Source organism: Hevea brasiliensis, chromosome 2 (assembly GCF_030052815.1).
Source record: "Hevea brasiliensis isolate MT/VB/25A 57/8 chromosome 2, ASM3005281v1, whole genome shotgun sequence".
In the NCBI taxonomy this organism is placed as follows: Eukaryota; Viridiplantae; Streptophyta; class Magnoliopsida; order Malpighiales; family Euphorbiaceae; genus Hevea; species Hevea brasiliensis.
In genome coordinates, this window is record NC_079494.1 from 3,547,908 (window position 1) to 3,564,847 (window position 16,940).

General features: G+C 36.8%; 1 protein-coding gene and 1 non-coding gene across 2 annotated transcripts; both read right to left on the reverse strand.

Annotated features, from left to right (window-relative positions):
* Nucleotides 1–3,574: 3,574 nt before the first annotated feature.
* Nucleotides 3,575–4,639, reverse strand: LOC110638089 (uncharacterized). The gene has a single exon (XM_021788521.2). The coding sequence runs from the start codon at nt 4,478–4,480 to the stop codon at nt 3,662–3,664; it is 819 nt and encodes a 272-aa protein (XP_021644213.2). The 5' UTR covers nt 4,481–4,639; the 3' UTR covers nt 3,575–3,661.
* Nucleotides 4,640–16,464: 11,825 nt separating this feature from the next.
* LOC131178083 (small nucleolar RNA R71) lies at nt 16,465–16,571 on the reverse strand. Its single transcript, XR_009147215.1, has one exon. It is a non-coding gene; the product is annotated as a small nucleolar RNA R71 (small nucleolar RNA).
* Nucleotides 16,572–16,940: the final 369 nt, after the last annotated feature.

The window sequence follows — 16,940 nt, forward strand, 5'->3', positions numbered from 1 at the left end:
GGCCCATAGGTTGGGTCGTGACAGATTTGGAGGGCCCAGGAGGGGCCATGTGATATTGATAAGATGTGATTATGGAAATTGAGAATTTAGAAGTGTTATTTGAATCTTTTTGCAGGTTGGGTAGGTCCCAAATATAGGAGAAACTTTGCCGGATTTCCGGCGTGAATTAGGCTATCTGTTGCCTCTTTAGAGTTTTATCTTAACTTAGTACTAATAAATTTATAATTTAATTATTAGGTGATCGATGTCAGCTATTTTCCTGCATCCAGCAGCCACAATAGTCATCGGTGTATTGTGAGTAAAATATTAATTTTAATTGTAATTTCAATATTATTATATGTTCAAGCATGCCCATGCATCACTTATATGTATATATATATGTAGTTAAACTCTAGGCACGTTTTATGTTGCATTCACAACTGTTAAAGTGTCATGTATGTTGTTGTGGTAATTTGGAGCAGTGTGCGTGCATTGGCGTGCGTGTAATGTGGTGTTGGCTATGGATAGGACGGGTAGACACGGCTTGAGATCTTCGCTGGGACCCGGTCCTTCGGGGTAGACACGGCTTGAGTTCTTTTCTGGGACCCCGATTTGGTTTATTAAGTGGAAGTCCGAGCTGAGTTCTTCGCTGGCACAGGTTGGAATAAGAGAGCTGTATAAGGGATTAGCTCTCATATATGTATTGTTTGACATTATCGGGTGTGTGAGTGCTCCAAATTACCTTTTTGCTGTTATGATATGAAAATATTGCTGATGTTGCATTTCACTCTACATGGTGCATTAGCTTTAGATAGTTATAGAGATCACCTATTTTTTCAGGCTACAGGAGAAGTTCTTTTACAGAGCAACCTGCTTTCTTCCTTGCAGGTTTAACGTCGGTTATTTAATTGTTTTATTATTTTTCAAAATTTGAAATCCAGAACTCCGCATGTGTTAGTAATAGTGTGAACATTTTTTAGAAACTGTGTTAATTTAAATTTTTGAGGTTAATAAATGAAGATTTGTGTGGTATTTAAATAATTTATAAGTGGTGATAACAGGGTTGAGCGAGGCTCCCCTTACTTCAGTTTTTTTTTGGTTATTGGGTTGGGTTGACCTGAATAAAAATATTTTATTTTATTTAATTTTATTTACATGTTGCGCCTAAGTTTTTGGGTCTTGGTTATGGATTTGAGAACAATAAGGCTTACTAAGGGTCTCGGGGGCTTTATACCGACCGGCGCATAGGTTGGGTCCTAGCATTCCAAGTCCAAAAAAATAATTGAGATGATTATTGATATTTGAAAGAGAAGAAATGTTGAGGCTAATATCTTTATAACTTTTGTTGCAGAATTCCCACAACAAGTGGATGAGAGCAAGCTGCTTCATTATAAAGAATACACCATAATGCATAACAATCACTATAATTTCATTTCTTGGCAACAAAACTAATATATATATATATTATGCTCTCAGCCTTCATCTGCTCCCACCTTTTGCTTACCAAACTGGCCCCATCATACACACACCTACACATTAAAAAAAAAAAAAAAAAAGGAAAATGACAGATTAAAGAACAGGGTAAAGGGTAGAAAGAAGAAGAAGAAGAATATTATATAGGAATGATTAATTGATGTGTCCCCACAAAGAGACAATGTGGAGGAAGGAGATAGTGGTAACTTTTGCCTCCACGTATAGATAATATCACTCATAATGCCAGAAAAAAGTGGCCATCAAGCAACCCATGGCGTGGTCTAGGTAATTTGAGAGAAATCAATATTGGTATAAAGTTGCCAATTACTCTACATGTAGCCTAAGCATAGCAAAAGTGAGAAGATATTGTAACCTTTTAGAGGCTAAAAAATTTTCACTCTTTTTTGGCGTGGAGCAATTATGCATTCAAGAAAGCCCAATTTTGCGGCTAGTCAAGCCACTATTATTCATATTTTACATATTATTGTGTTGTTATACCCATATATGAATTTAAGATTTCCCCATTTTCTCAATTGTTTGGTTTAATTTATTGAATTCCCACGTCCAATCCTTGGCCCCAAAAAGGGATACAAGTTACTAATAATTGATTTGTGCATATCCATGAAGGGAACATGATAAATTAGGTACAAATTATTTTATTTAAATTCAAATTTATTAATATTTTTAAAATTAAAAATAATTTTAAAATTGATTAAAATTTACTCTCAATCACTTGAACTTATTTTAAATCTGATTTTGATTCTTAGTAGTAAAAAAATACCTAAATCTATTTAATTTTATATATTTTAATTAAAAATTTACATAAAAAATTATTTTTATTAATAATTTATATTTAAAAAATGTAATAATTTCATACAATATTTTAATTTTATTTTTATATAAAATAAAATATTTAAAAATTTATAAATATTATTATAAAAAAATATATTTTATATTTAATTAAATATTTATACAAATAGGTTCGAGTAACGAATCTCTATTATGTAAAACTCAAACTTGACCCAAACTCGTTATAGGTATTAAATTTTAAACCTAAATCCATCTCAAACCTAATTATATACTACCCACCTATCTTATTAAGGTTCAATCAAATCGTGTACCTGTAAAAATATAACCTATTGTCACCCCTAAAATAGATAGAAGCTATCAATTAAGAAAAAAAAGGGAAATTATATATATATATATAAACAAAACTTTAACTTTTTAAAATTTTTGTAATTCTATCCTAAATTAAAAAAAAATCACCTACTAAATTTTGTACTTTTCATGTTTATCTAGTTATACCATGCCATAAAAAAAGTCACTAAGGAATTAACACAAACACCTCATTAGATGTTCTTCATCCCTTAATTAACCCACTTAAATTGAATTATTTGAGGGAGAAAAATGTCATTTTTGCTTTTGTTGGTTCATTAACAGACTTATTGACAATAGGATGTAATTAGACAAACATAAAAAGCATAAAATTTAATTATTAATTTTTTTTAATTTAAGATACAATTATAAATACTTTAAAAGTTGAAGTTTTTTAGTAATTTCCCAAGAGAAAATCTATGAGAAGATCATGGAAGTAATGGTCACCTCTGAAAGATAATCACCTATTTCATACATGTGGCAAGGAGAGGGTGCTTAAAAAAAAGGTCTTCTCTTTGCTTTATAATAATAAAAAGGCACTAGACATCACTTTCATGTTCTGGGCAAGTAAAAAGTTTAATAATATTGGTAGTATTACATTGCCATCACCCTGCCTAAATAAATTCTTGATTCATTTCTCATGCTTTTCAATTCTTTTTAATTTATTATTTTCCTTCCAGGAAAATCAGCACAAAAATTATAAATTACACAAAGGATTAACATTTAACATTATTATCTAAAATTTCACCAAAATATCTGCTATTTTCCAATTGATTAAGAAAAAAATATCAAAAAATTTTAATAGAAGAAGTTCAATTTAGTCTATTTTTAATATTTTATTTAATTTATCTCAGAAATTTTAATTTAAGTTCAATTTAATTTAAAAATAAAGAAAATAAAAAAATTAAATGTATTAATTTTTGAGCTTAAATCAAGAAATGAGAATTAGATCTGTACATCATAACTATATCATAAAATCGAGATAGATTTTAATTATGAAATCCCTAATTTCTTCCCTTTATAATTACTATTTTTTTTTTTTTACTGCTGGTAATTAAATCACATATAAGCGATTGTGGTAATTGAAGGACGACTCCTTTTCTTCCATTGAAACAGCAAAATTCTCATCCCTTAAGATCTTCCTTTTACTAGCAATGAAACTCTCAATTGTATGCCTAAACTCTTCGCTGTTCATTTCCTGCATTGATTTTCTTGTCAGGGTACGGCCACCAGCGACCACCATTTCTCTTCCGTTCTCTGTCCCCGATCGCCGCAGCTCTCGTCGTTGACTCCTTTTTATCTTCTCTATTGCGTATTTCTCTGATCGTGTTCTCCTGAAACTCTTTGTCTCATCCCTATCAGCCTTATAAGTTTCTGTCACCGCAAGTTCATTAACTGGGTTCTTCTCCACTGGAGCACAATTAGCATTCTCGTAATGAACTATCTGTTTGTTGTGAAAGGTATTCTCGTCAGGTTGAACCTCTACTGCCGCCGGTGAGACTACTACCAATTGTTTTTCCCCTTCCGCTGTTGTTCTCCGGCGAGAGGAGGAGGAGAAGGAGAAGGAGACGTACTGATCATAAAGATCAGGCTGAGATGCGGAGTCGTTCTTTCCACCGGCGGCGGCTGCAGATAAATGGTAGATAACCAAAACCATAGCGTTTATGAGGAGGAAAACGAGTAAATGATGGTTCAAAACGGAGAGATAAGCTTTGGCCATCTCATGGACAACCGGAAGCCACGAGAAGGAGCAGAAAAGGAGAGTGAAGGCCCCTGCTAAAGGAAGAGAGAATCTATAGATTCTTTCTCTCTTGTATCTTCTCATGGCATCGGCTTTCTCAGCCTTGACAATATCAAATTCAAAAGAAGACATTTTCAGAGGTTGGGGTTTTGGGATGCTTGCAGAGGAGAATTGTGCAGAGAAGAGAAGGAAAGTGAAGACAGTGAGTGTGAGCTGAGTTCGATGTTGGGTAACTAAAAAAGTTTCCTGTTTAGAGGAGGATGATATTGAAGGAAACCGGCGATTGAAGAGATCTACTGGCGGGGTTTTTATAGAGCTCAGGGAAATGATCCAGCCACCCACCTATGCTTTATAATTTAAAATAGCAAAATAAAAATAAAATTTTAAATAAAATTATTATCTTATTTTTAAATTTTATTATTAATAATGCTTTTGTCTCTTTTTTAAAAATATAAATTAAAATATTTCTAAAATTATTAGTTTTAATGAAATTATTTTTTTTTAAATAATAATAATAATAATAATAATAATAATAATAATAATAAGATATATTAAATTTAAAAAATAATAGGACTAGGTGGAATTGGAATGGGCCGTACCCCGACCAGACGGTGGTCCACGGCACTAGCAGAGGAACAAGGGCAGCGGAGAACACCGACTTCTATTTGGTCTACGTAGACCTAACCCTACGTTAGAATTACGGAATAAGGTCATTGAAGAAATTTAATTTAGTTTATTTTTAATTTAATTTAATTTATATTTAAATTAGTCCTTATGTAATTATTTAATTATTTTTTTTAAATATTAAAATATTATTTTTATATTATATAATTAATTAATAAAATTAAAAATATTATTTTTATTATTCAATATTATTAATTAAACTGAAAATATAAAAAAAATATTTTTATATTTTTATGTAATTAATTAAAATTAAAAATTATTACTACTCCAATTAATAATATTGAATAATGAAAATAATATTTTTATTTAATTAATTATACAATATAAAAAATAATATTTTAATATCAAAAAATAATTAAATATTAAATAATTTATTTAAATAAATTATTTGATATATAAACAAATTAATTAATTAATTAATTATACAATATAAAAATAATATTTTAATATTAACAAATGTCATTTTTTAATATTATTTAAACAAAATAATTAAATATTTTAAAAATGATATTAAAATATTATTTTTATGTTGTATAATTTGTATAATTAAAATATTAAATAAATTATTTTTATATTATATTTTAATATTAAAAAATGATATTTTTGTTAATTGGGTTAATTTGAGTATAAAACAAAATTTATGAGCTAAATTAGACTAAAAATTAAAAATAGACTAAATTAAACCTCCTCAATAAATACAGGGGATAAATTGAACCTTATTTCTTAAAATTACTCTATTATCACTCATTTGCTCTTCTATCTAACATTTTACATTTCCCAGAATTCATAATTTATTCTCTAAATTTTATTATACATTTTAATTCTTTAATTTTAAGAAATTAATAATTTTATTTTTTAAATTTTATATTATATTATACTTTAGTCTTTAATGTTGTGTTTGGATTGAAGGAAAATAAGAGAGGAAACAAAATTATAAAGAAAAATACAAATATTTTCTCTTTTATTTTGTTTGGGAATGAGAGAAAATTATGGGGAATGAGAAGGATAAAAAATAATAAATGTCACGACCCAACCTATGGGCTGGACCGGCACTAGGACCTGGGCCATCCTAAAGCCCCCGAGGCCCGTAGTAAGCCTAACTATTTCTTAACCCAACTCTAAGGCCCATTTGGGCCTAACTTCAAGAATTCAACCGGATAGAGTTCGGCCATAAAATGGACATTTCAACGGAGAGTTTTTGACTCACTCGACCTGTAAACACAATATATAATCAATTGGGGAGCTCAGCTCACCCTCCACATACTCAAATGTCATAAAAATAAATAGGAGCTCAGCTCTCTCATCCAGTCCATCAAACATGCATAAAATAATAAGTTTACAGGTCCAAAATAACAATTTATATTACAGACCCAAATCAAATAAATATTTCTAACACATGCGGAAATTCTAAGAGTTAATAGGTTTATACAAACATTAATAAATGACCTACGAGGGAGAAAAGCAGGTTAACCTCAACAATATCCTCCTGTGGCCTGGAAAAATATTGAACAGGAGTGAGCGTTCGACTCAGAGAGTAAAATATCAATTTTAACAATAATCTCTATAACTATCTAAAGCTAATGTACCCTGTAGAGTGAAATGCAACATCAGCAATATTTTCATATCATAACAGTAAAAAGGTAATTTGGAGCACTCACACATCCAGTAATATCAATCATAATATATAGGAGCTGATCCCCTATACAGCTCTCTTAAATCCAACCTGTGCCAGCGAAGAACTCAAGCCGAACTTTCGCTTAATAAACCAAATCGGGGTCCCAGCAAAGAACTTAAGCCGTGTTTACCCCGAAGGACCAGGTCCCAGCGAAGATCTCAAGCCGTGTCTACCCGTCCTATCCATAGCCAACACCACATCACACGCACGCCAACGCAAGCACACTACTCCAAATTACCACAACAACATCCATGGCACTTTAACAGTTGTAAATGCAACATAAAATGTGCCTAGAGTTTAACTACATAGATATATTCATATAAGTGATGCATGTGCATGCTTGAACATATAATAATAGTGAAATTACAATTAAAATTAATATTTTACTCACAGACTTGACAGCGGTCACTGTGGCGGTTGGGCGGAGGAAGAAGGCTGTCCCGGCTCACCTCATAATTTTATTATAATCATTTAATAAATTTGACTCAATACAAACTAAGAAAAGACCAAATACGTCCTAAGTCGTGCCGAAAATCCGGCAAAATCTCCCCTATACCTAGGACTTACCCAACCTGCAAAAGGGCTCAAAACTTACTTCTATATTCACAAATCATACACTTCCAACTCAATCACATCACACAGCCCCTCCTGAGCCCATCCAAACAGTCCTCAATCACAATATGTAAATTTACAGTTTAGTCCTTATAATTGATCATTTTTGCAAAAAATGCCCAAATAAGCTCTAAAAATTCTAAAACTTTGCCCCGCAGTCCTTAGCAATATTACTAGGCTATTGCAAAAAGAATCATAATTTTCTGAGCTACCACGAATATTTTATGGATTTTTAATCCCATTTAAGTACTAGAAAATTATGAAAAAGTAAGGTTCGGGTTTACCAATGCTGATTCCGACTCTAGGGACGTGCTTGGGACGTCTGAAAATGGTGGGGTAGCCAAAATCTCGATCCAATTCGGAGACTTTTTCGGTAGCCAGTTTGTCTAGCCGGAAATTCACAGACCTGGACAACTGTCGAATTTTCGCGAATTGAAGATACCTACACGAAGCCCACAATACGGGGGTTAGTATAAAATTTTTACGGAATTTTCTAAGCTCATTTAATGCTCGAAAAAACACTACAAAGTTCCTTGGGACCCACCGAAAAACGGTGTCAAAAAATTTCAAAATTTATATTACTGCGAAGCTCTCGACGAGTGGAGCGCTTTGGTACTCTCGGTTTTTTCGTGGGGTTCACGGTTTGCGAGAAATCTAGCCCAAAACTCAAAATGGGCTAAAACTTTTCGGACAAAAATTAGACAAACCGCTCAATGGATTTTGGTGTTCGTGGTGTCTATGGAAAGCTCTCGAGGTGTAGATGTTGTTTGACACAAGACCCGGCCCAATTGGTAGCCGGATCGGCTGAATTTTGGCCTAGAAGATGAAGCGGTGCGTTGCCGTTGCGCGACTTCGCGCGCAGTTTCCCTAGTTCCAGGCAGTGGCCGGTGAGGCGAGGAGGCTGGGGTGGCGCGCTGGCGAGGTGGGGAGGGCTGGGTGGCGGCTGGCCGGCGAGGGGAGGAGGGAGGAGAGAGAAAACGGGAGAGAGAGAAGGAGAGGTCGGGACGCGCGAGGGGAGAAAGAAAAAGGAAGAAGAAGCCGGTCCGATTCAATCGATCCGATTCGATTCGGCCGGTCCGATTCATGATACAAAATTTTGAATTTTCACTTTGCCTTGGGACCGAAAATGAGGCCCAAAAATTTCGAAAAAAATTCTAGAAAACTCAGAAAAATTCGTAAATTTCAAATATATTTTTAGTTTTGCCACGTGGTCTTTAAATTAATTTTTAAAAATCATCAAAGTTTTTGTTTTCGAAAAAATCGAACCCGATTTCTAAAATCCGAAAAATTTTAAATAATTTTCTAAAATTCAAATAAAATAAAATATCAATATTTACTCAAAAATAATAAATTTAAAAATTAGGGGTGTTACATTCTTCCCCCCTTACAGAAAATTCGTCATCGAATTTTATACAAGGCAGAATAAAGTACAGGATTACACATTGAATAGATAAGGGCACTTGCTACGCATGTCCCGTTCTGACTCTCAGGTGCACTCTTTCACTGACTGGCTCCTCCACAAAACCTTAACCATAGGGATCTGTATTGATCTTAGCTGCCTCACTTGGTAGTCCACTATGGCTACAGATTGCTCATCAAACGTCAAGTTTTCTTTCAACTCTATTACATCCGGTTGTAGCACATGAGAAGGATCAAGAATGTATTTCCTGAGCATGGAGTTGTGAAAAACAGGATGAACATGAGAAAGGTTGGGTGGTAGCTCCAACCGGCAGGCAACTGCTCCAACTCTATCAGTAACCTCAAAAGGTCCAATATACCGAGGTGCTAACTTGCCCTTCTTTCTAAATCTCATGACTCCCTTCATCGGAGAAACCTTCAGGAATACACAGTCGCCTACTGCAAACTCTACATCCCCCTGTCTGGGGTCTGCATAACTCTTTTGCCTACTGAAAACTGTTTTCAATCGTTCCTTGATTAAAGGAACTATCTCTGAAGTGTACTGCACTAGGTCTACATCATGCACCTTCGCTTCTCCCATTTTTATCCAACACAGAGGAGACTTACCTCATAGGGTGCCATCCCTATGCTGGAATGGTAACTGTTGTTGTAGGCAAACTCTACCAAAGCTAGCTGATCATCCCATTGACCTCCAAAATCCAAAACACCCATGTGAAGCATGTCTTCCAGTGTTTGGATTGTCCTTTCGGACTGTCCGTCTGTCTAAGGGTGGAAAGTAGTACTAAAGTTCAACTGTGTGCCAAGTGCCTCCTGCAACTTCCTCCAAAACCAAAAAGTGAACTGGGGCCCTCTGTCAGATATTATGGAAGCAAGAACTCCATGCAATCTGACTATTTATCGAATGTAGAGTCGGGCGTACCGTGCCACAGAATATGTAGTCTTCTCCCATTTTTATCCAACACATAGGAGACTTACACTTTCTTCCATATAGTGCCTCATAGGGTGCCATCCCTATGCTGGAATGGTAAATGTTGTTGTAGGCAAACTCTACCAAAGCTAGCTGATCATCCCATTGACCTCCAAAATCCAAAACACCCATGAGAAGCATGTCTTCTAGTGTTTGGATTGTCCTTTCAGACTGTCCGTCTATCTAAGGGTAGAAAGTAGTACTAAAGTTCAACTGTGTGCCAAGTGCCTCCTGCAACTTCCTCCAAAACCAAAAAGTGAACTGGGGCCCTCTGTCAGATATTATGGAAGCAAGAACTCCATGCAATCTGACTATTTCTCGAATGTAGAGTCGGGCGTACTGTGTCACAGAATATGTAGTCTTCATAGGCAAGAAGTGAGTTGATTTAGTTAGGCAGTCTACAATTACCCATATCGAATCATATCCTCACGTGGTACGAGGCAACCCAGTCACAAAATCTATGGTAATCATTTTTCACTTCCATTCTGGGATAGGGAGCTCTTGCAGTTTCCCTGACAGTCTCTAGTGTTCAAACTTCACCTTCTGACAAGTCAAGCACTTAGACACAAAGTCTGCTATGTCTCTCTTCATGCCATGCCACCAATAGCTATCTTTCACATCATGGTACATCTTGGTGGAGCCTGGGTAGACACTGTACAGTGTATAGTGTGCCTCTTGCATGATTTCATTTCTGAGATTGTCCACAGCAGGCACACATATCCTAGAACCTTGCACTAGGGCGCTATCAATGGCAAATCCAAACTCACCACCTTCACCTTGCTGTACTCTTTCTATGATCTTCATCAATTGTTGGTCTCTGTGCTAGGAAACTCTAACTCCGTCTCGCAAGTCTGGCCTCACTGAAAAATGAGCTAACATTACCCCCTCATCTGAAAGATCTAGGATTAAACCTTAATCCATCAACTCATGTACTTCCTGAATCAATGGTCTCTTCTCTGCTGAAATGTGCGCCAAGCTACCAGAAGATTTTCTGCTTAAAGCATCAGCTACTACGTTGGCCTTCCCAGGGTGGTACTAGATGGTGTCAATCATAGTCCTTCAGAAGCTCCATCCATCTCCTCTGTCTCAAATTTAAATCCCTCTGTTGGAAGATGTACCTCAAACTCTTGTGGTCGATGTATATCTCGCACACTTCACCATACAGGTATTGTCTCTAGATTTTTAGTGCAAAGACTACAGCCGCCATTTTTAAATCATGGGTGGGATAGTTCTGCTCATGCCTCTTCAGTTGCCTTGAAGCATAAGCCACTACTTTTCCATTCTGCATCAAGACACATCCTAAGCCAACTCTGGAGGCATCACAGTACACGGTATACCCTTCACCACTCATCGGTAGTGTCAACACAGGGGCGATGGTTAGACACTCCTTAAGCTTCTGGAAACTCTCCTCACAGTCATCTGTCTAAATAAATGAAACATTTTTCCGAGTTAACTTAGTTAGGGGAGCCGCTATCCTGGAAAAATCGTGCACAAAATGCCTATAGTAGCCAGCTAAACCCAGAAAACTTCACACCTCAGTTACTGTTGTAGGCCTAAGCCAATTAGTTATAGCTTCAATTTTCTTGGGATCTACTTGAATGCCTTCACTAGAAACCACGTATCCCAAGAATGAGATGCTTTCTAGCCAAAATTCATATTTTGAAAATTTGGCATATAGCTGGTGCTCCCTCAAAGTCTGCAATACCATCCTCAAGTGCCACACGTGTTCTTCCTCGGTCCGAGAGTATACCAAAATGTCATCTATGAATACGATGATAAAACAGTCCAGGAATGGCCTAAACACCCTGTTCATCAAGTCCATGAAGGCTGCTGGTGCATTAGTGAGTCCAAAAGACATCACCAAGAACTCATAATGACCATATCTTGTCCTGAATGCCGTTTTGGACACATCCTCGTCCCTGATTCTCAACTGATGGTAGCTTGATCGTAGGTCTATCTTGGAAAAGAGTCTAGCTCCTCCTTGGAGCTTATCAAACAGATTATCGATTCAAGGAAGTGGATACTTGTTCTTCACAATCACCTTATTCAGCTGTCTATAGTCAATATACAACCTCAATGACCCATCTTTCTTTCTCACAAATAAAACAGGAGCGCGCCAAGGTGAAGTGCTCGGACGTATAAAACCCTTGTCCAAAAGCTCCTGTAGTTGCTCCTTTAGCTCTTTCAATTCTGCTGGTGCCATCCTATAAGGCGGCATTGATATAGGGTTTGTACCTGGCACAACATAAATGCAGAACTCTATTTTCCTTACTGGTGGCAATCCTGGAAGCTCCCCAGGGAAGACATCCATGAATTCTCTGACAACAGGAACATTTTCCATATTGACACCTTCTACAAATATATCTCTTACCAATGCCAAATACCCTTGACATCCATGCCTCAATATTTTTCTAGCACTAATTGCTGACACCAAATTATATGGAGCCACGCTCCTATCACCATCAAAACTAAACTCTTCCACATCAGGTATGTGGAAATACACCTTTTTGTTCCTGCAGTCTAAAGTGACATAATGAGTTGCCAACCAATCCATCCCCAAGATTTCATCGAAATCTATTACTGGTAGAGGAACCAAGTCTGCTGGGAGGATCTTTCCATTCACTACTACTAGGCTACCCGGAAAAATCATATCTACATCTATATTGTCACTAAGCGGGGTAGCTACAGACAAAGGGCATTCTAAAGTTGTAGGGTTCCTACCCAATCTCATGGCAAACACTGGGGAGACAAATGAGTGCGTAGCACCCGGATCTATTAAAATACGAGCCTCATAGGAATAGACTAGAAGAATACCTGCCACAACTACATTGGAAGCCTGAGCATCCTGGTGGGTCAGGGTGAAAACCCGAGCTTGACCTCTACCCTGAGTGGCAGAATCCTGATACTGACTTTTACCTCCTAATCTGCCTCCAAATCCACGTCCCCCTTGTTCTCGGCCCCGTTGGCCACTGAACTGACTGCCTGCCATGCTGGAAGCACCAGGATATAACTGACGAGGAACGTTTGCAACAGAACCCTGTGACCCCATCTGTGGCTCGTTGAACATGGGGCATTCCTTAGCAAAGTGACCTGGTTGGCCACACCTGAAGCATACTCCTGAACCCATCATACAAAGTCCTGAATGTCCTCTTCCGCACTGTGCACAAGGTGCAAAGGAGGATCCTGAACTAGACCCAGAATTGCTGTACCCCGAACTATGACCACTGCTAGATCCATACCCTGGCCCTGAACCCTCGAGGTTTGTGTCTAAAACCACTCTTCTTGTTCCTACTTCTTCCTTTGTAATTACTCTGGCCACCACTATCCGTAGTACCCATGTGAGGAACACCTGAAGAACCCTCTGCTCTATTTTTCTTTGCTCTTCCGCTGTCATCCACAGCATAACTAATCTCAATCTGTCTAGCTTGATCAACCACCACATCAAAAGACTGATTAGACATCATGGCCAGGTTTGCATACCTCCTGTCAAGCCCCTTTAGGAACCTCTTCACCTTCATAGCTTTTGTAGCTACTGCTGTAGGGGCATACCTGCTCAATTCCAGAAATTCTGTAGCATATTCATCTACAGACCTGCCATTATGTCTTAAGGCTTCAAAGGCCCACTGCTTTTGATCTCTGAAACTTTCTGGTGCAAACCGGTTGATAAACAGTTCCACAAACTGAGTCCATGACAAACCCTCCATCCGAGGTAATATGTAGTCATTCATCCATTGTCTAGGCATAGGCCCCATGACATACTGCACACACTTTATAAGTCTTCTATCACCAATCGCAATTTCGCTCTGCACGTCTCAGAGGAATCCAAAAATCGATATGCATCGTCTGACACATCATAAGTACCAGGCACCAACTTCTTGAAATTGATTATCTGTTTGTAAGGTTCCCCTCTTGGTGCGGTGGACTGCTGCTGCTGTGGATGGTGGACCATTTACTGTGCCATCATATCGATGGTTCTTTGCAAACCAGCTAGAGTAGCTGCCATTGGGTCCATGGGACCCTGTGCCATAAAATACTGATCCTGAACTGGTGGCAGCTGCTCTTCTACTTTAGCAGCTCTAGGCCTCCTACCCCGCCTCCTCGGGGCAGGTGCCTCATCCTGTGTCGACACTTCGTCAGGCACATCTGATTCTGGTGCAGTGGCAGCTCTCCTGCTTCTACGCATTTTTCTGAAATTCAGCAGCATTAGCCCACAAAATTCAAAACAGCATGTTACACAGCTCTATAGACTCATATTTATACATAATTATATGAAGCAGAAACTAGAAGCAAAGATGACAATGTAAGACGGATGTGGACCCTATTTTCCACATGTGACTCCTAGTAGACTCTTCCTAACACCTTAGACAAACATTCCTTAAAAATCTGGAGCCAAAGCTCTGATACCACTGATGCACACATTTTGCATAGTCATTTAGGTCTAATTTCATAATCATTTTATTTGGTTATTAGTCATTTTTTAGCTAATTTCATTAGTTAATTAGTTAGTTTTTCATAGTTGTCAATTTTGCACTAATTTGTAATTTTTACTTTGTTTTGTAGGAAAAATGGTGTTTTTGAAGGACTAAAGAGAATTTTGCCATTGAGGAGTGTCTTCTACAGCAAAAAGATGCCAAAAACAAGTTTTCAAGCTGAAATATGCATTGACCAAACTGTGCATAACTTGCCGCATAAGCTATGCAGTTCTGCATAAGGAGGAAGATCACTGTTCCAGAACCAGCCGAAATGTGCATAAGGAGACTGCATAGCTTATGCACATTCTCGCCTCCCTTATGCACATTCACGAAATTGTGCATAACCTATGCACCAAGTCATGCAGCTTCGCATAAGTGACCTGTAAGAATCAGCGCATAAGGGACTGCATAACTTATGCAGTCCACTTATGCAGTCCCATGAAGAGTTCATTAATGAGCTGGCAGGAGATTCCCTCAAATAATTCCTCCTAGAACATACCATTTTAGGGCTCCATGTCAGAAAAATGCTATAAATAGTCCCATTTTCTCATTTTAGAAGGGGAGGCAAGGAGAAAAGAAGAAGAGGAGAAGAGAGGCAGAATTTGAGGAGTCATTTTCACCTTCCACACCATTTTTAACCAAGATTTGCAGATTTCTTCCTTCCTTTACATTTTTCTACATTTCTAGTGTTTAATTTCTTACTTCTTAGCTTAGATTAAAGCTTTATTTCCATTTAAACTCATCATATCTTGTAAGCATTATGGATAGTGAGTAGTTTACTTTTGATTCTGGAGTAAGGGTTGTAATATTTGAGATATTTTGAGGATTTTGATTGGGTAATCCATATTTTGTGGTCTTAATGAGTTTTATTCATTTCTTGTATGCTTAATGACATGCTTAATGTAGGATCCCATTGAGTAATGTTCTTAATCCATGGTTGAAGCACCGAAAGGAGAAGGCCTTGTGATAGATAATCAGGAAATTGGACTTAATTAACTTAGACCTAGAAATAGGCTAAGGATTAAGAGGATTCATAGATTAATTAAAGAACTTAATGGGTCTTAATTAATTCTAACTCCACGAAAGTAGGATTAGTTTGATTAAGGCACTCTTTGTCTCACTCGAAAGGGAATTCAAAGGATTTAAGAATTAATCTCCTTAAAACCCATTAGTTTCACAAGATTGGATAACCAATTTAAAATCCCAAAATAGCTCGAATATGAAATCCCGAACTCCGGAATCGCCTTTTTACCATTGTTAATTTCTAATCGAATTTAATCATTTGCCAATTTAAATATTGCCATATTTGAACTTGCTTATTTCTATTTGATGCAATTTTAGTTTAATTAATACATTGTTGAATAGAATATTAATTTTGCACAATTAGATTTCACACTCCATTACCCATTAATTCATCATTTTAATCTCATAAATACTTCAATTTAGTCAACTTTTATATCAAAAATTCAATCATTAACACAACTCCTCGTGGGATCAATATTTTTCTATACTACTTGTACGACCCGTGCACTTGCGGTTGGGACGCATCAAGTTTTTGGCGCCGTTGCCGGGGAGTTGTTTGTTTAAGATTGAATTCTTGATTATTTTAGTTGTTTTTTTAGTTTTATCTCTGTTATCTTTTCATTTTGTGTTTGTTTGTTCTTTTTCAGGTACTCTTAATCTTTTATGAGAAGAGCTAGAAGCACAAGTGATACATCCTTATTATTCAACCCTGAAATTGAGAAATTTTGTAAGGCCAACAAGAAAGAAACCAGAAAAAGGAAGGAAGCCTTGAGAGAAACTGAATTAGAAGCAGATATGGCTGATGAAAGAATTAGAATTGGTGTTGGTAATGCTGGAAAATGGTCAAAACAATGAAAATGAAGCCCAAGGGGAAGAAGTTGTTAATGCAAACGTGCCTAGGGGAAGTATGATGGATCATGCTTTTCCTCGTTTTGATGACTTGAGAGAGAGCATAGCAAGACCAAGGATTGATGCAAACAGCTACAAGATGGATTTTGGAGTTCTTCAAATGATCCAAAACTCTCAATTTGGAGGACATCCTTCTGAAAATCCACACACACACCTGAAGAAGTTTGCTATGATTTGCGACATGCAAAAACAACCTGGAGTGTCTGATGATGCAGCAAGATTGAAGCTATTCCCATTCTCTTTGAAAGATAGAGCATTGGATTGGCTTGATTCTTTACCTCACAACTCCATTACAAATTGGGAGCAACTAAGCGATGCATTTCTTGCACAATATTTTCCACCTGGAAAAACTCAAGAGCTGAGGAATCAAATGACATCTTTCAGACCAAGAGAAGATGAAACTCTCTATGAATCATGGATGAGATGGAAGGAATTGGAAAGATTATGCCCACATCATGCCATTCCAAAATGGATGATAAATCAGAATTTCTACACAAATGTCACTCCTGCAATCAGAGGAATTATTGATGCTCAAACAGGAGGAGAATTTATTATAAAGCATGAAGATGAAGCTTATGAGTTATTAGAGAAAATTGCAAAGAATACTCATCTTTGGAGTAGTCCAAGAGGACCACTCCAACTCGGAAAAGGCAAGTCTTTGGAATGTATGATCTTGATCCATTCAACATGATTAATGCAAAGTTTGATGCACTTACAAATGTCCTTGCTAAGAAGATGGAAGATTTGAGTATGTTGGTTAGTTCAACATCATCAGCTGGAAGTTCACAACAAGTGGCTTATGCAGAGGAAACTACCAGCTGTGGAGTAGAT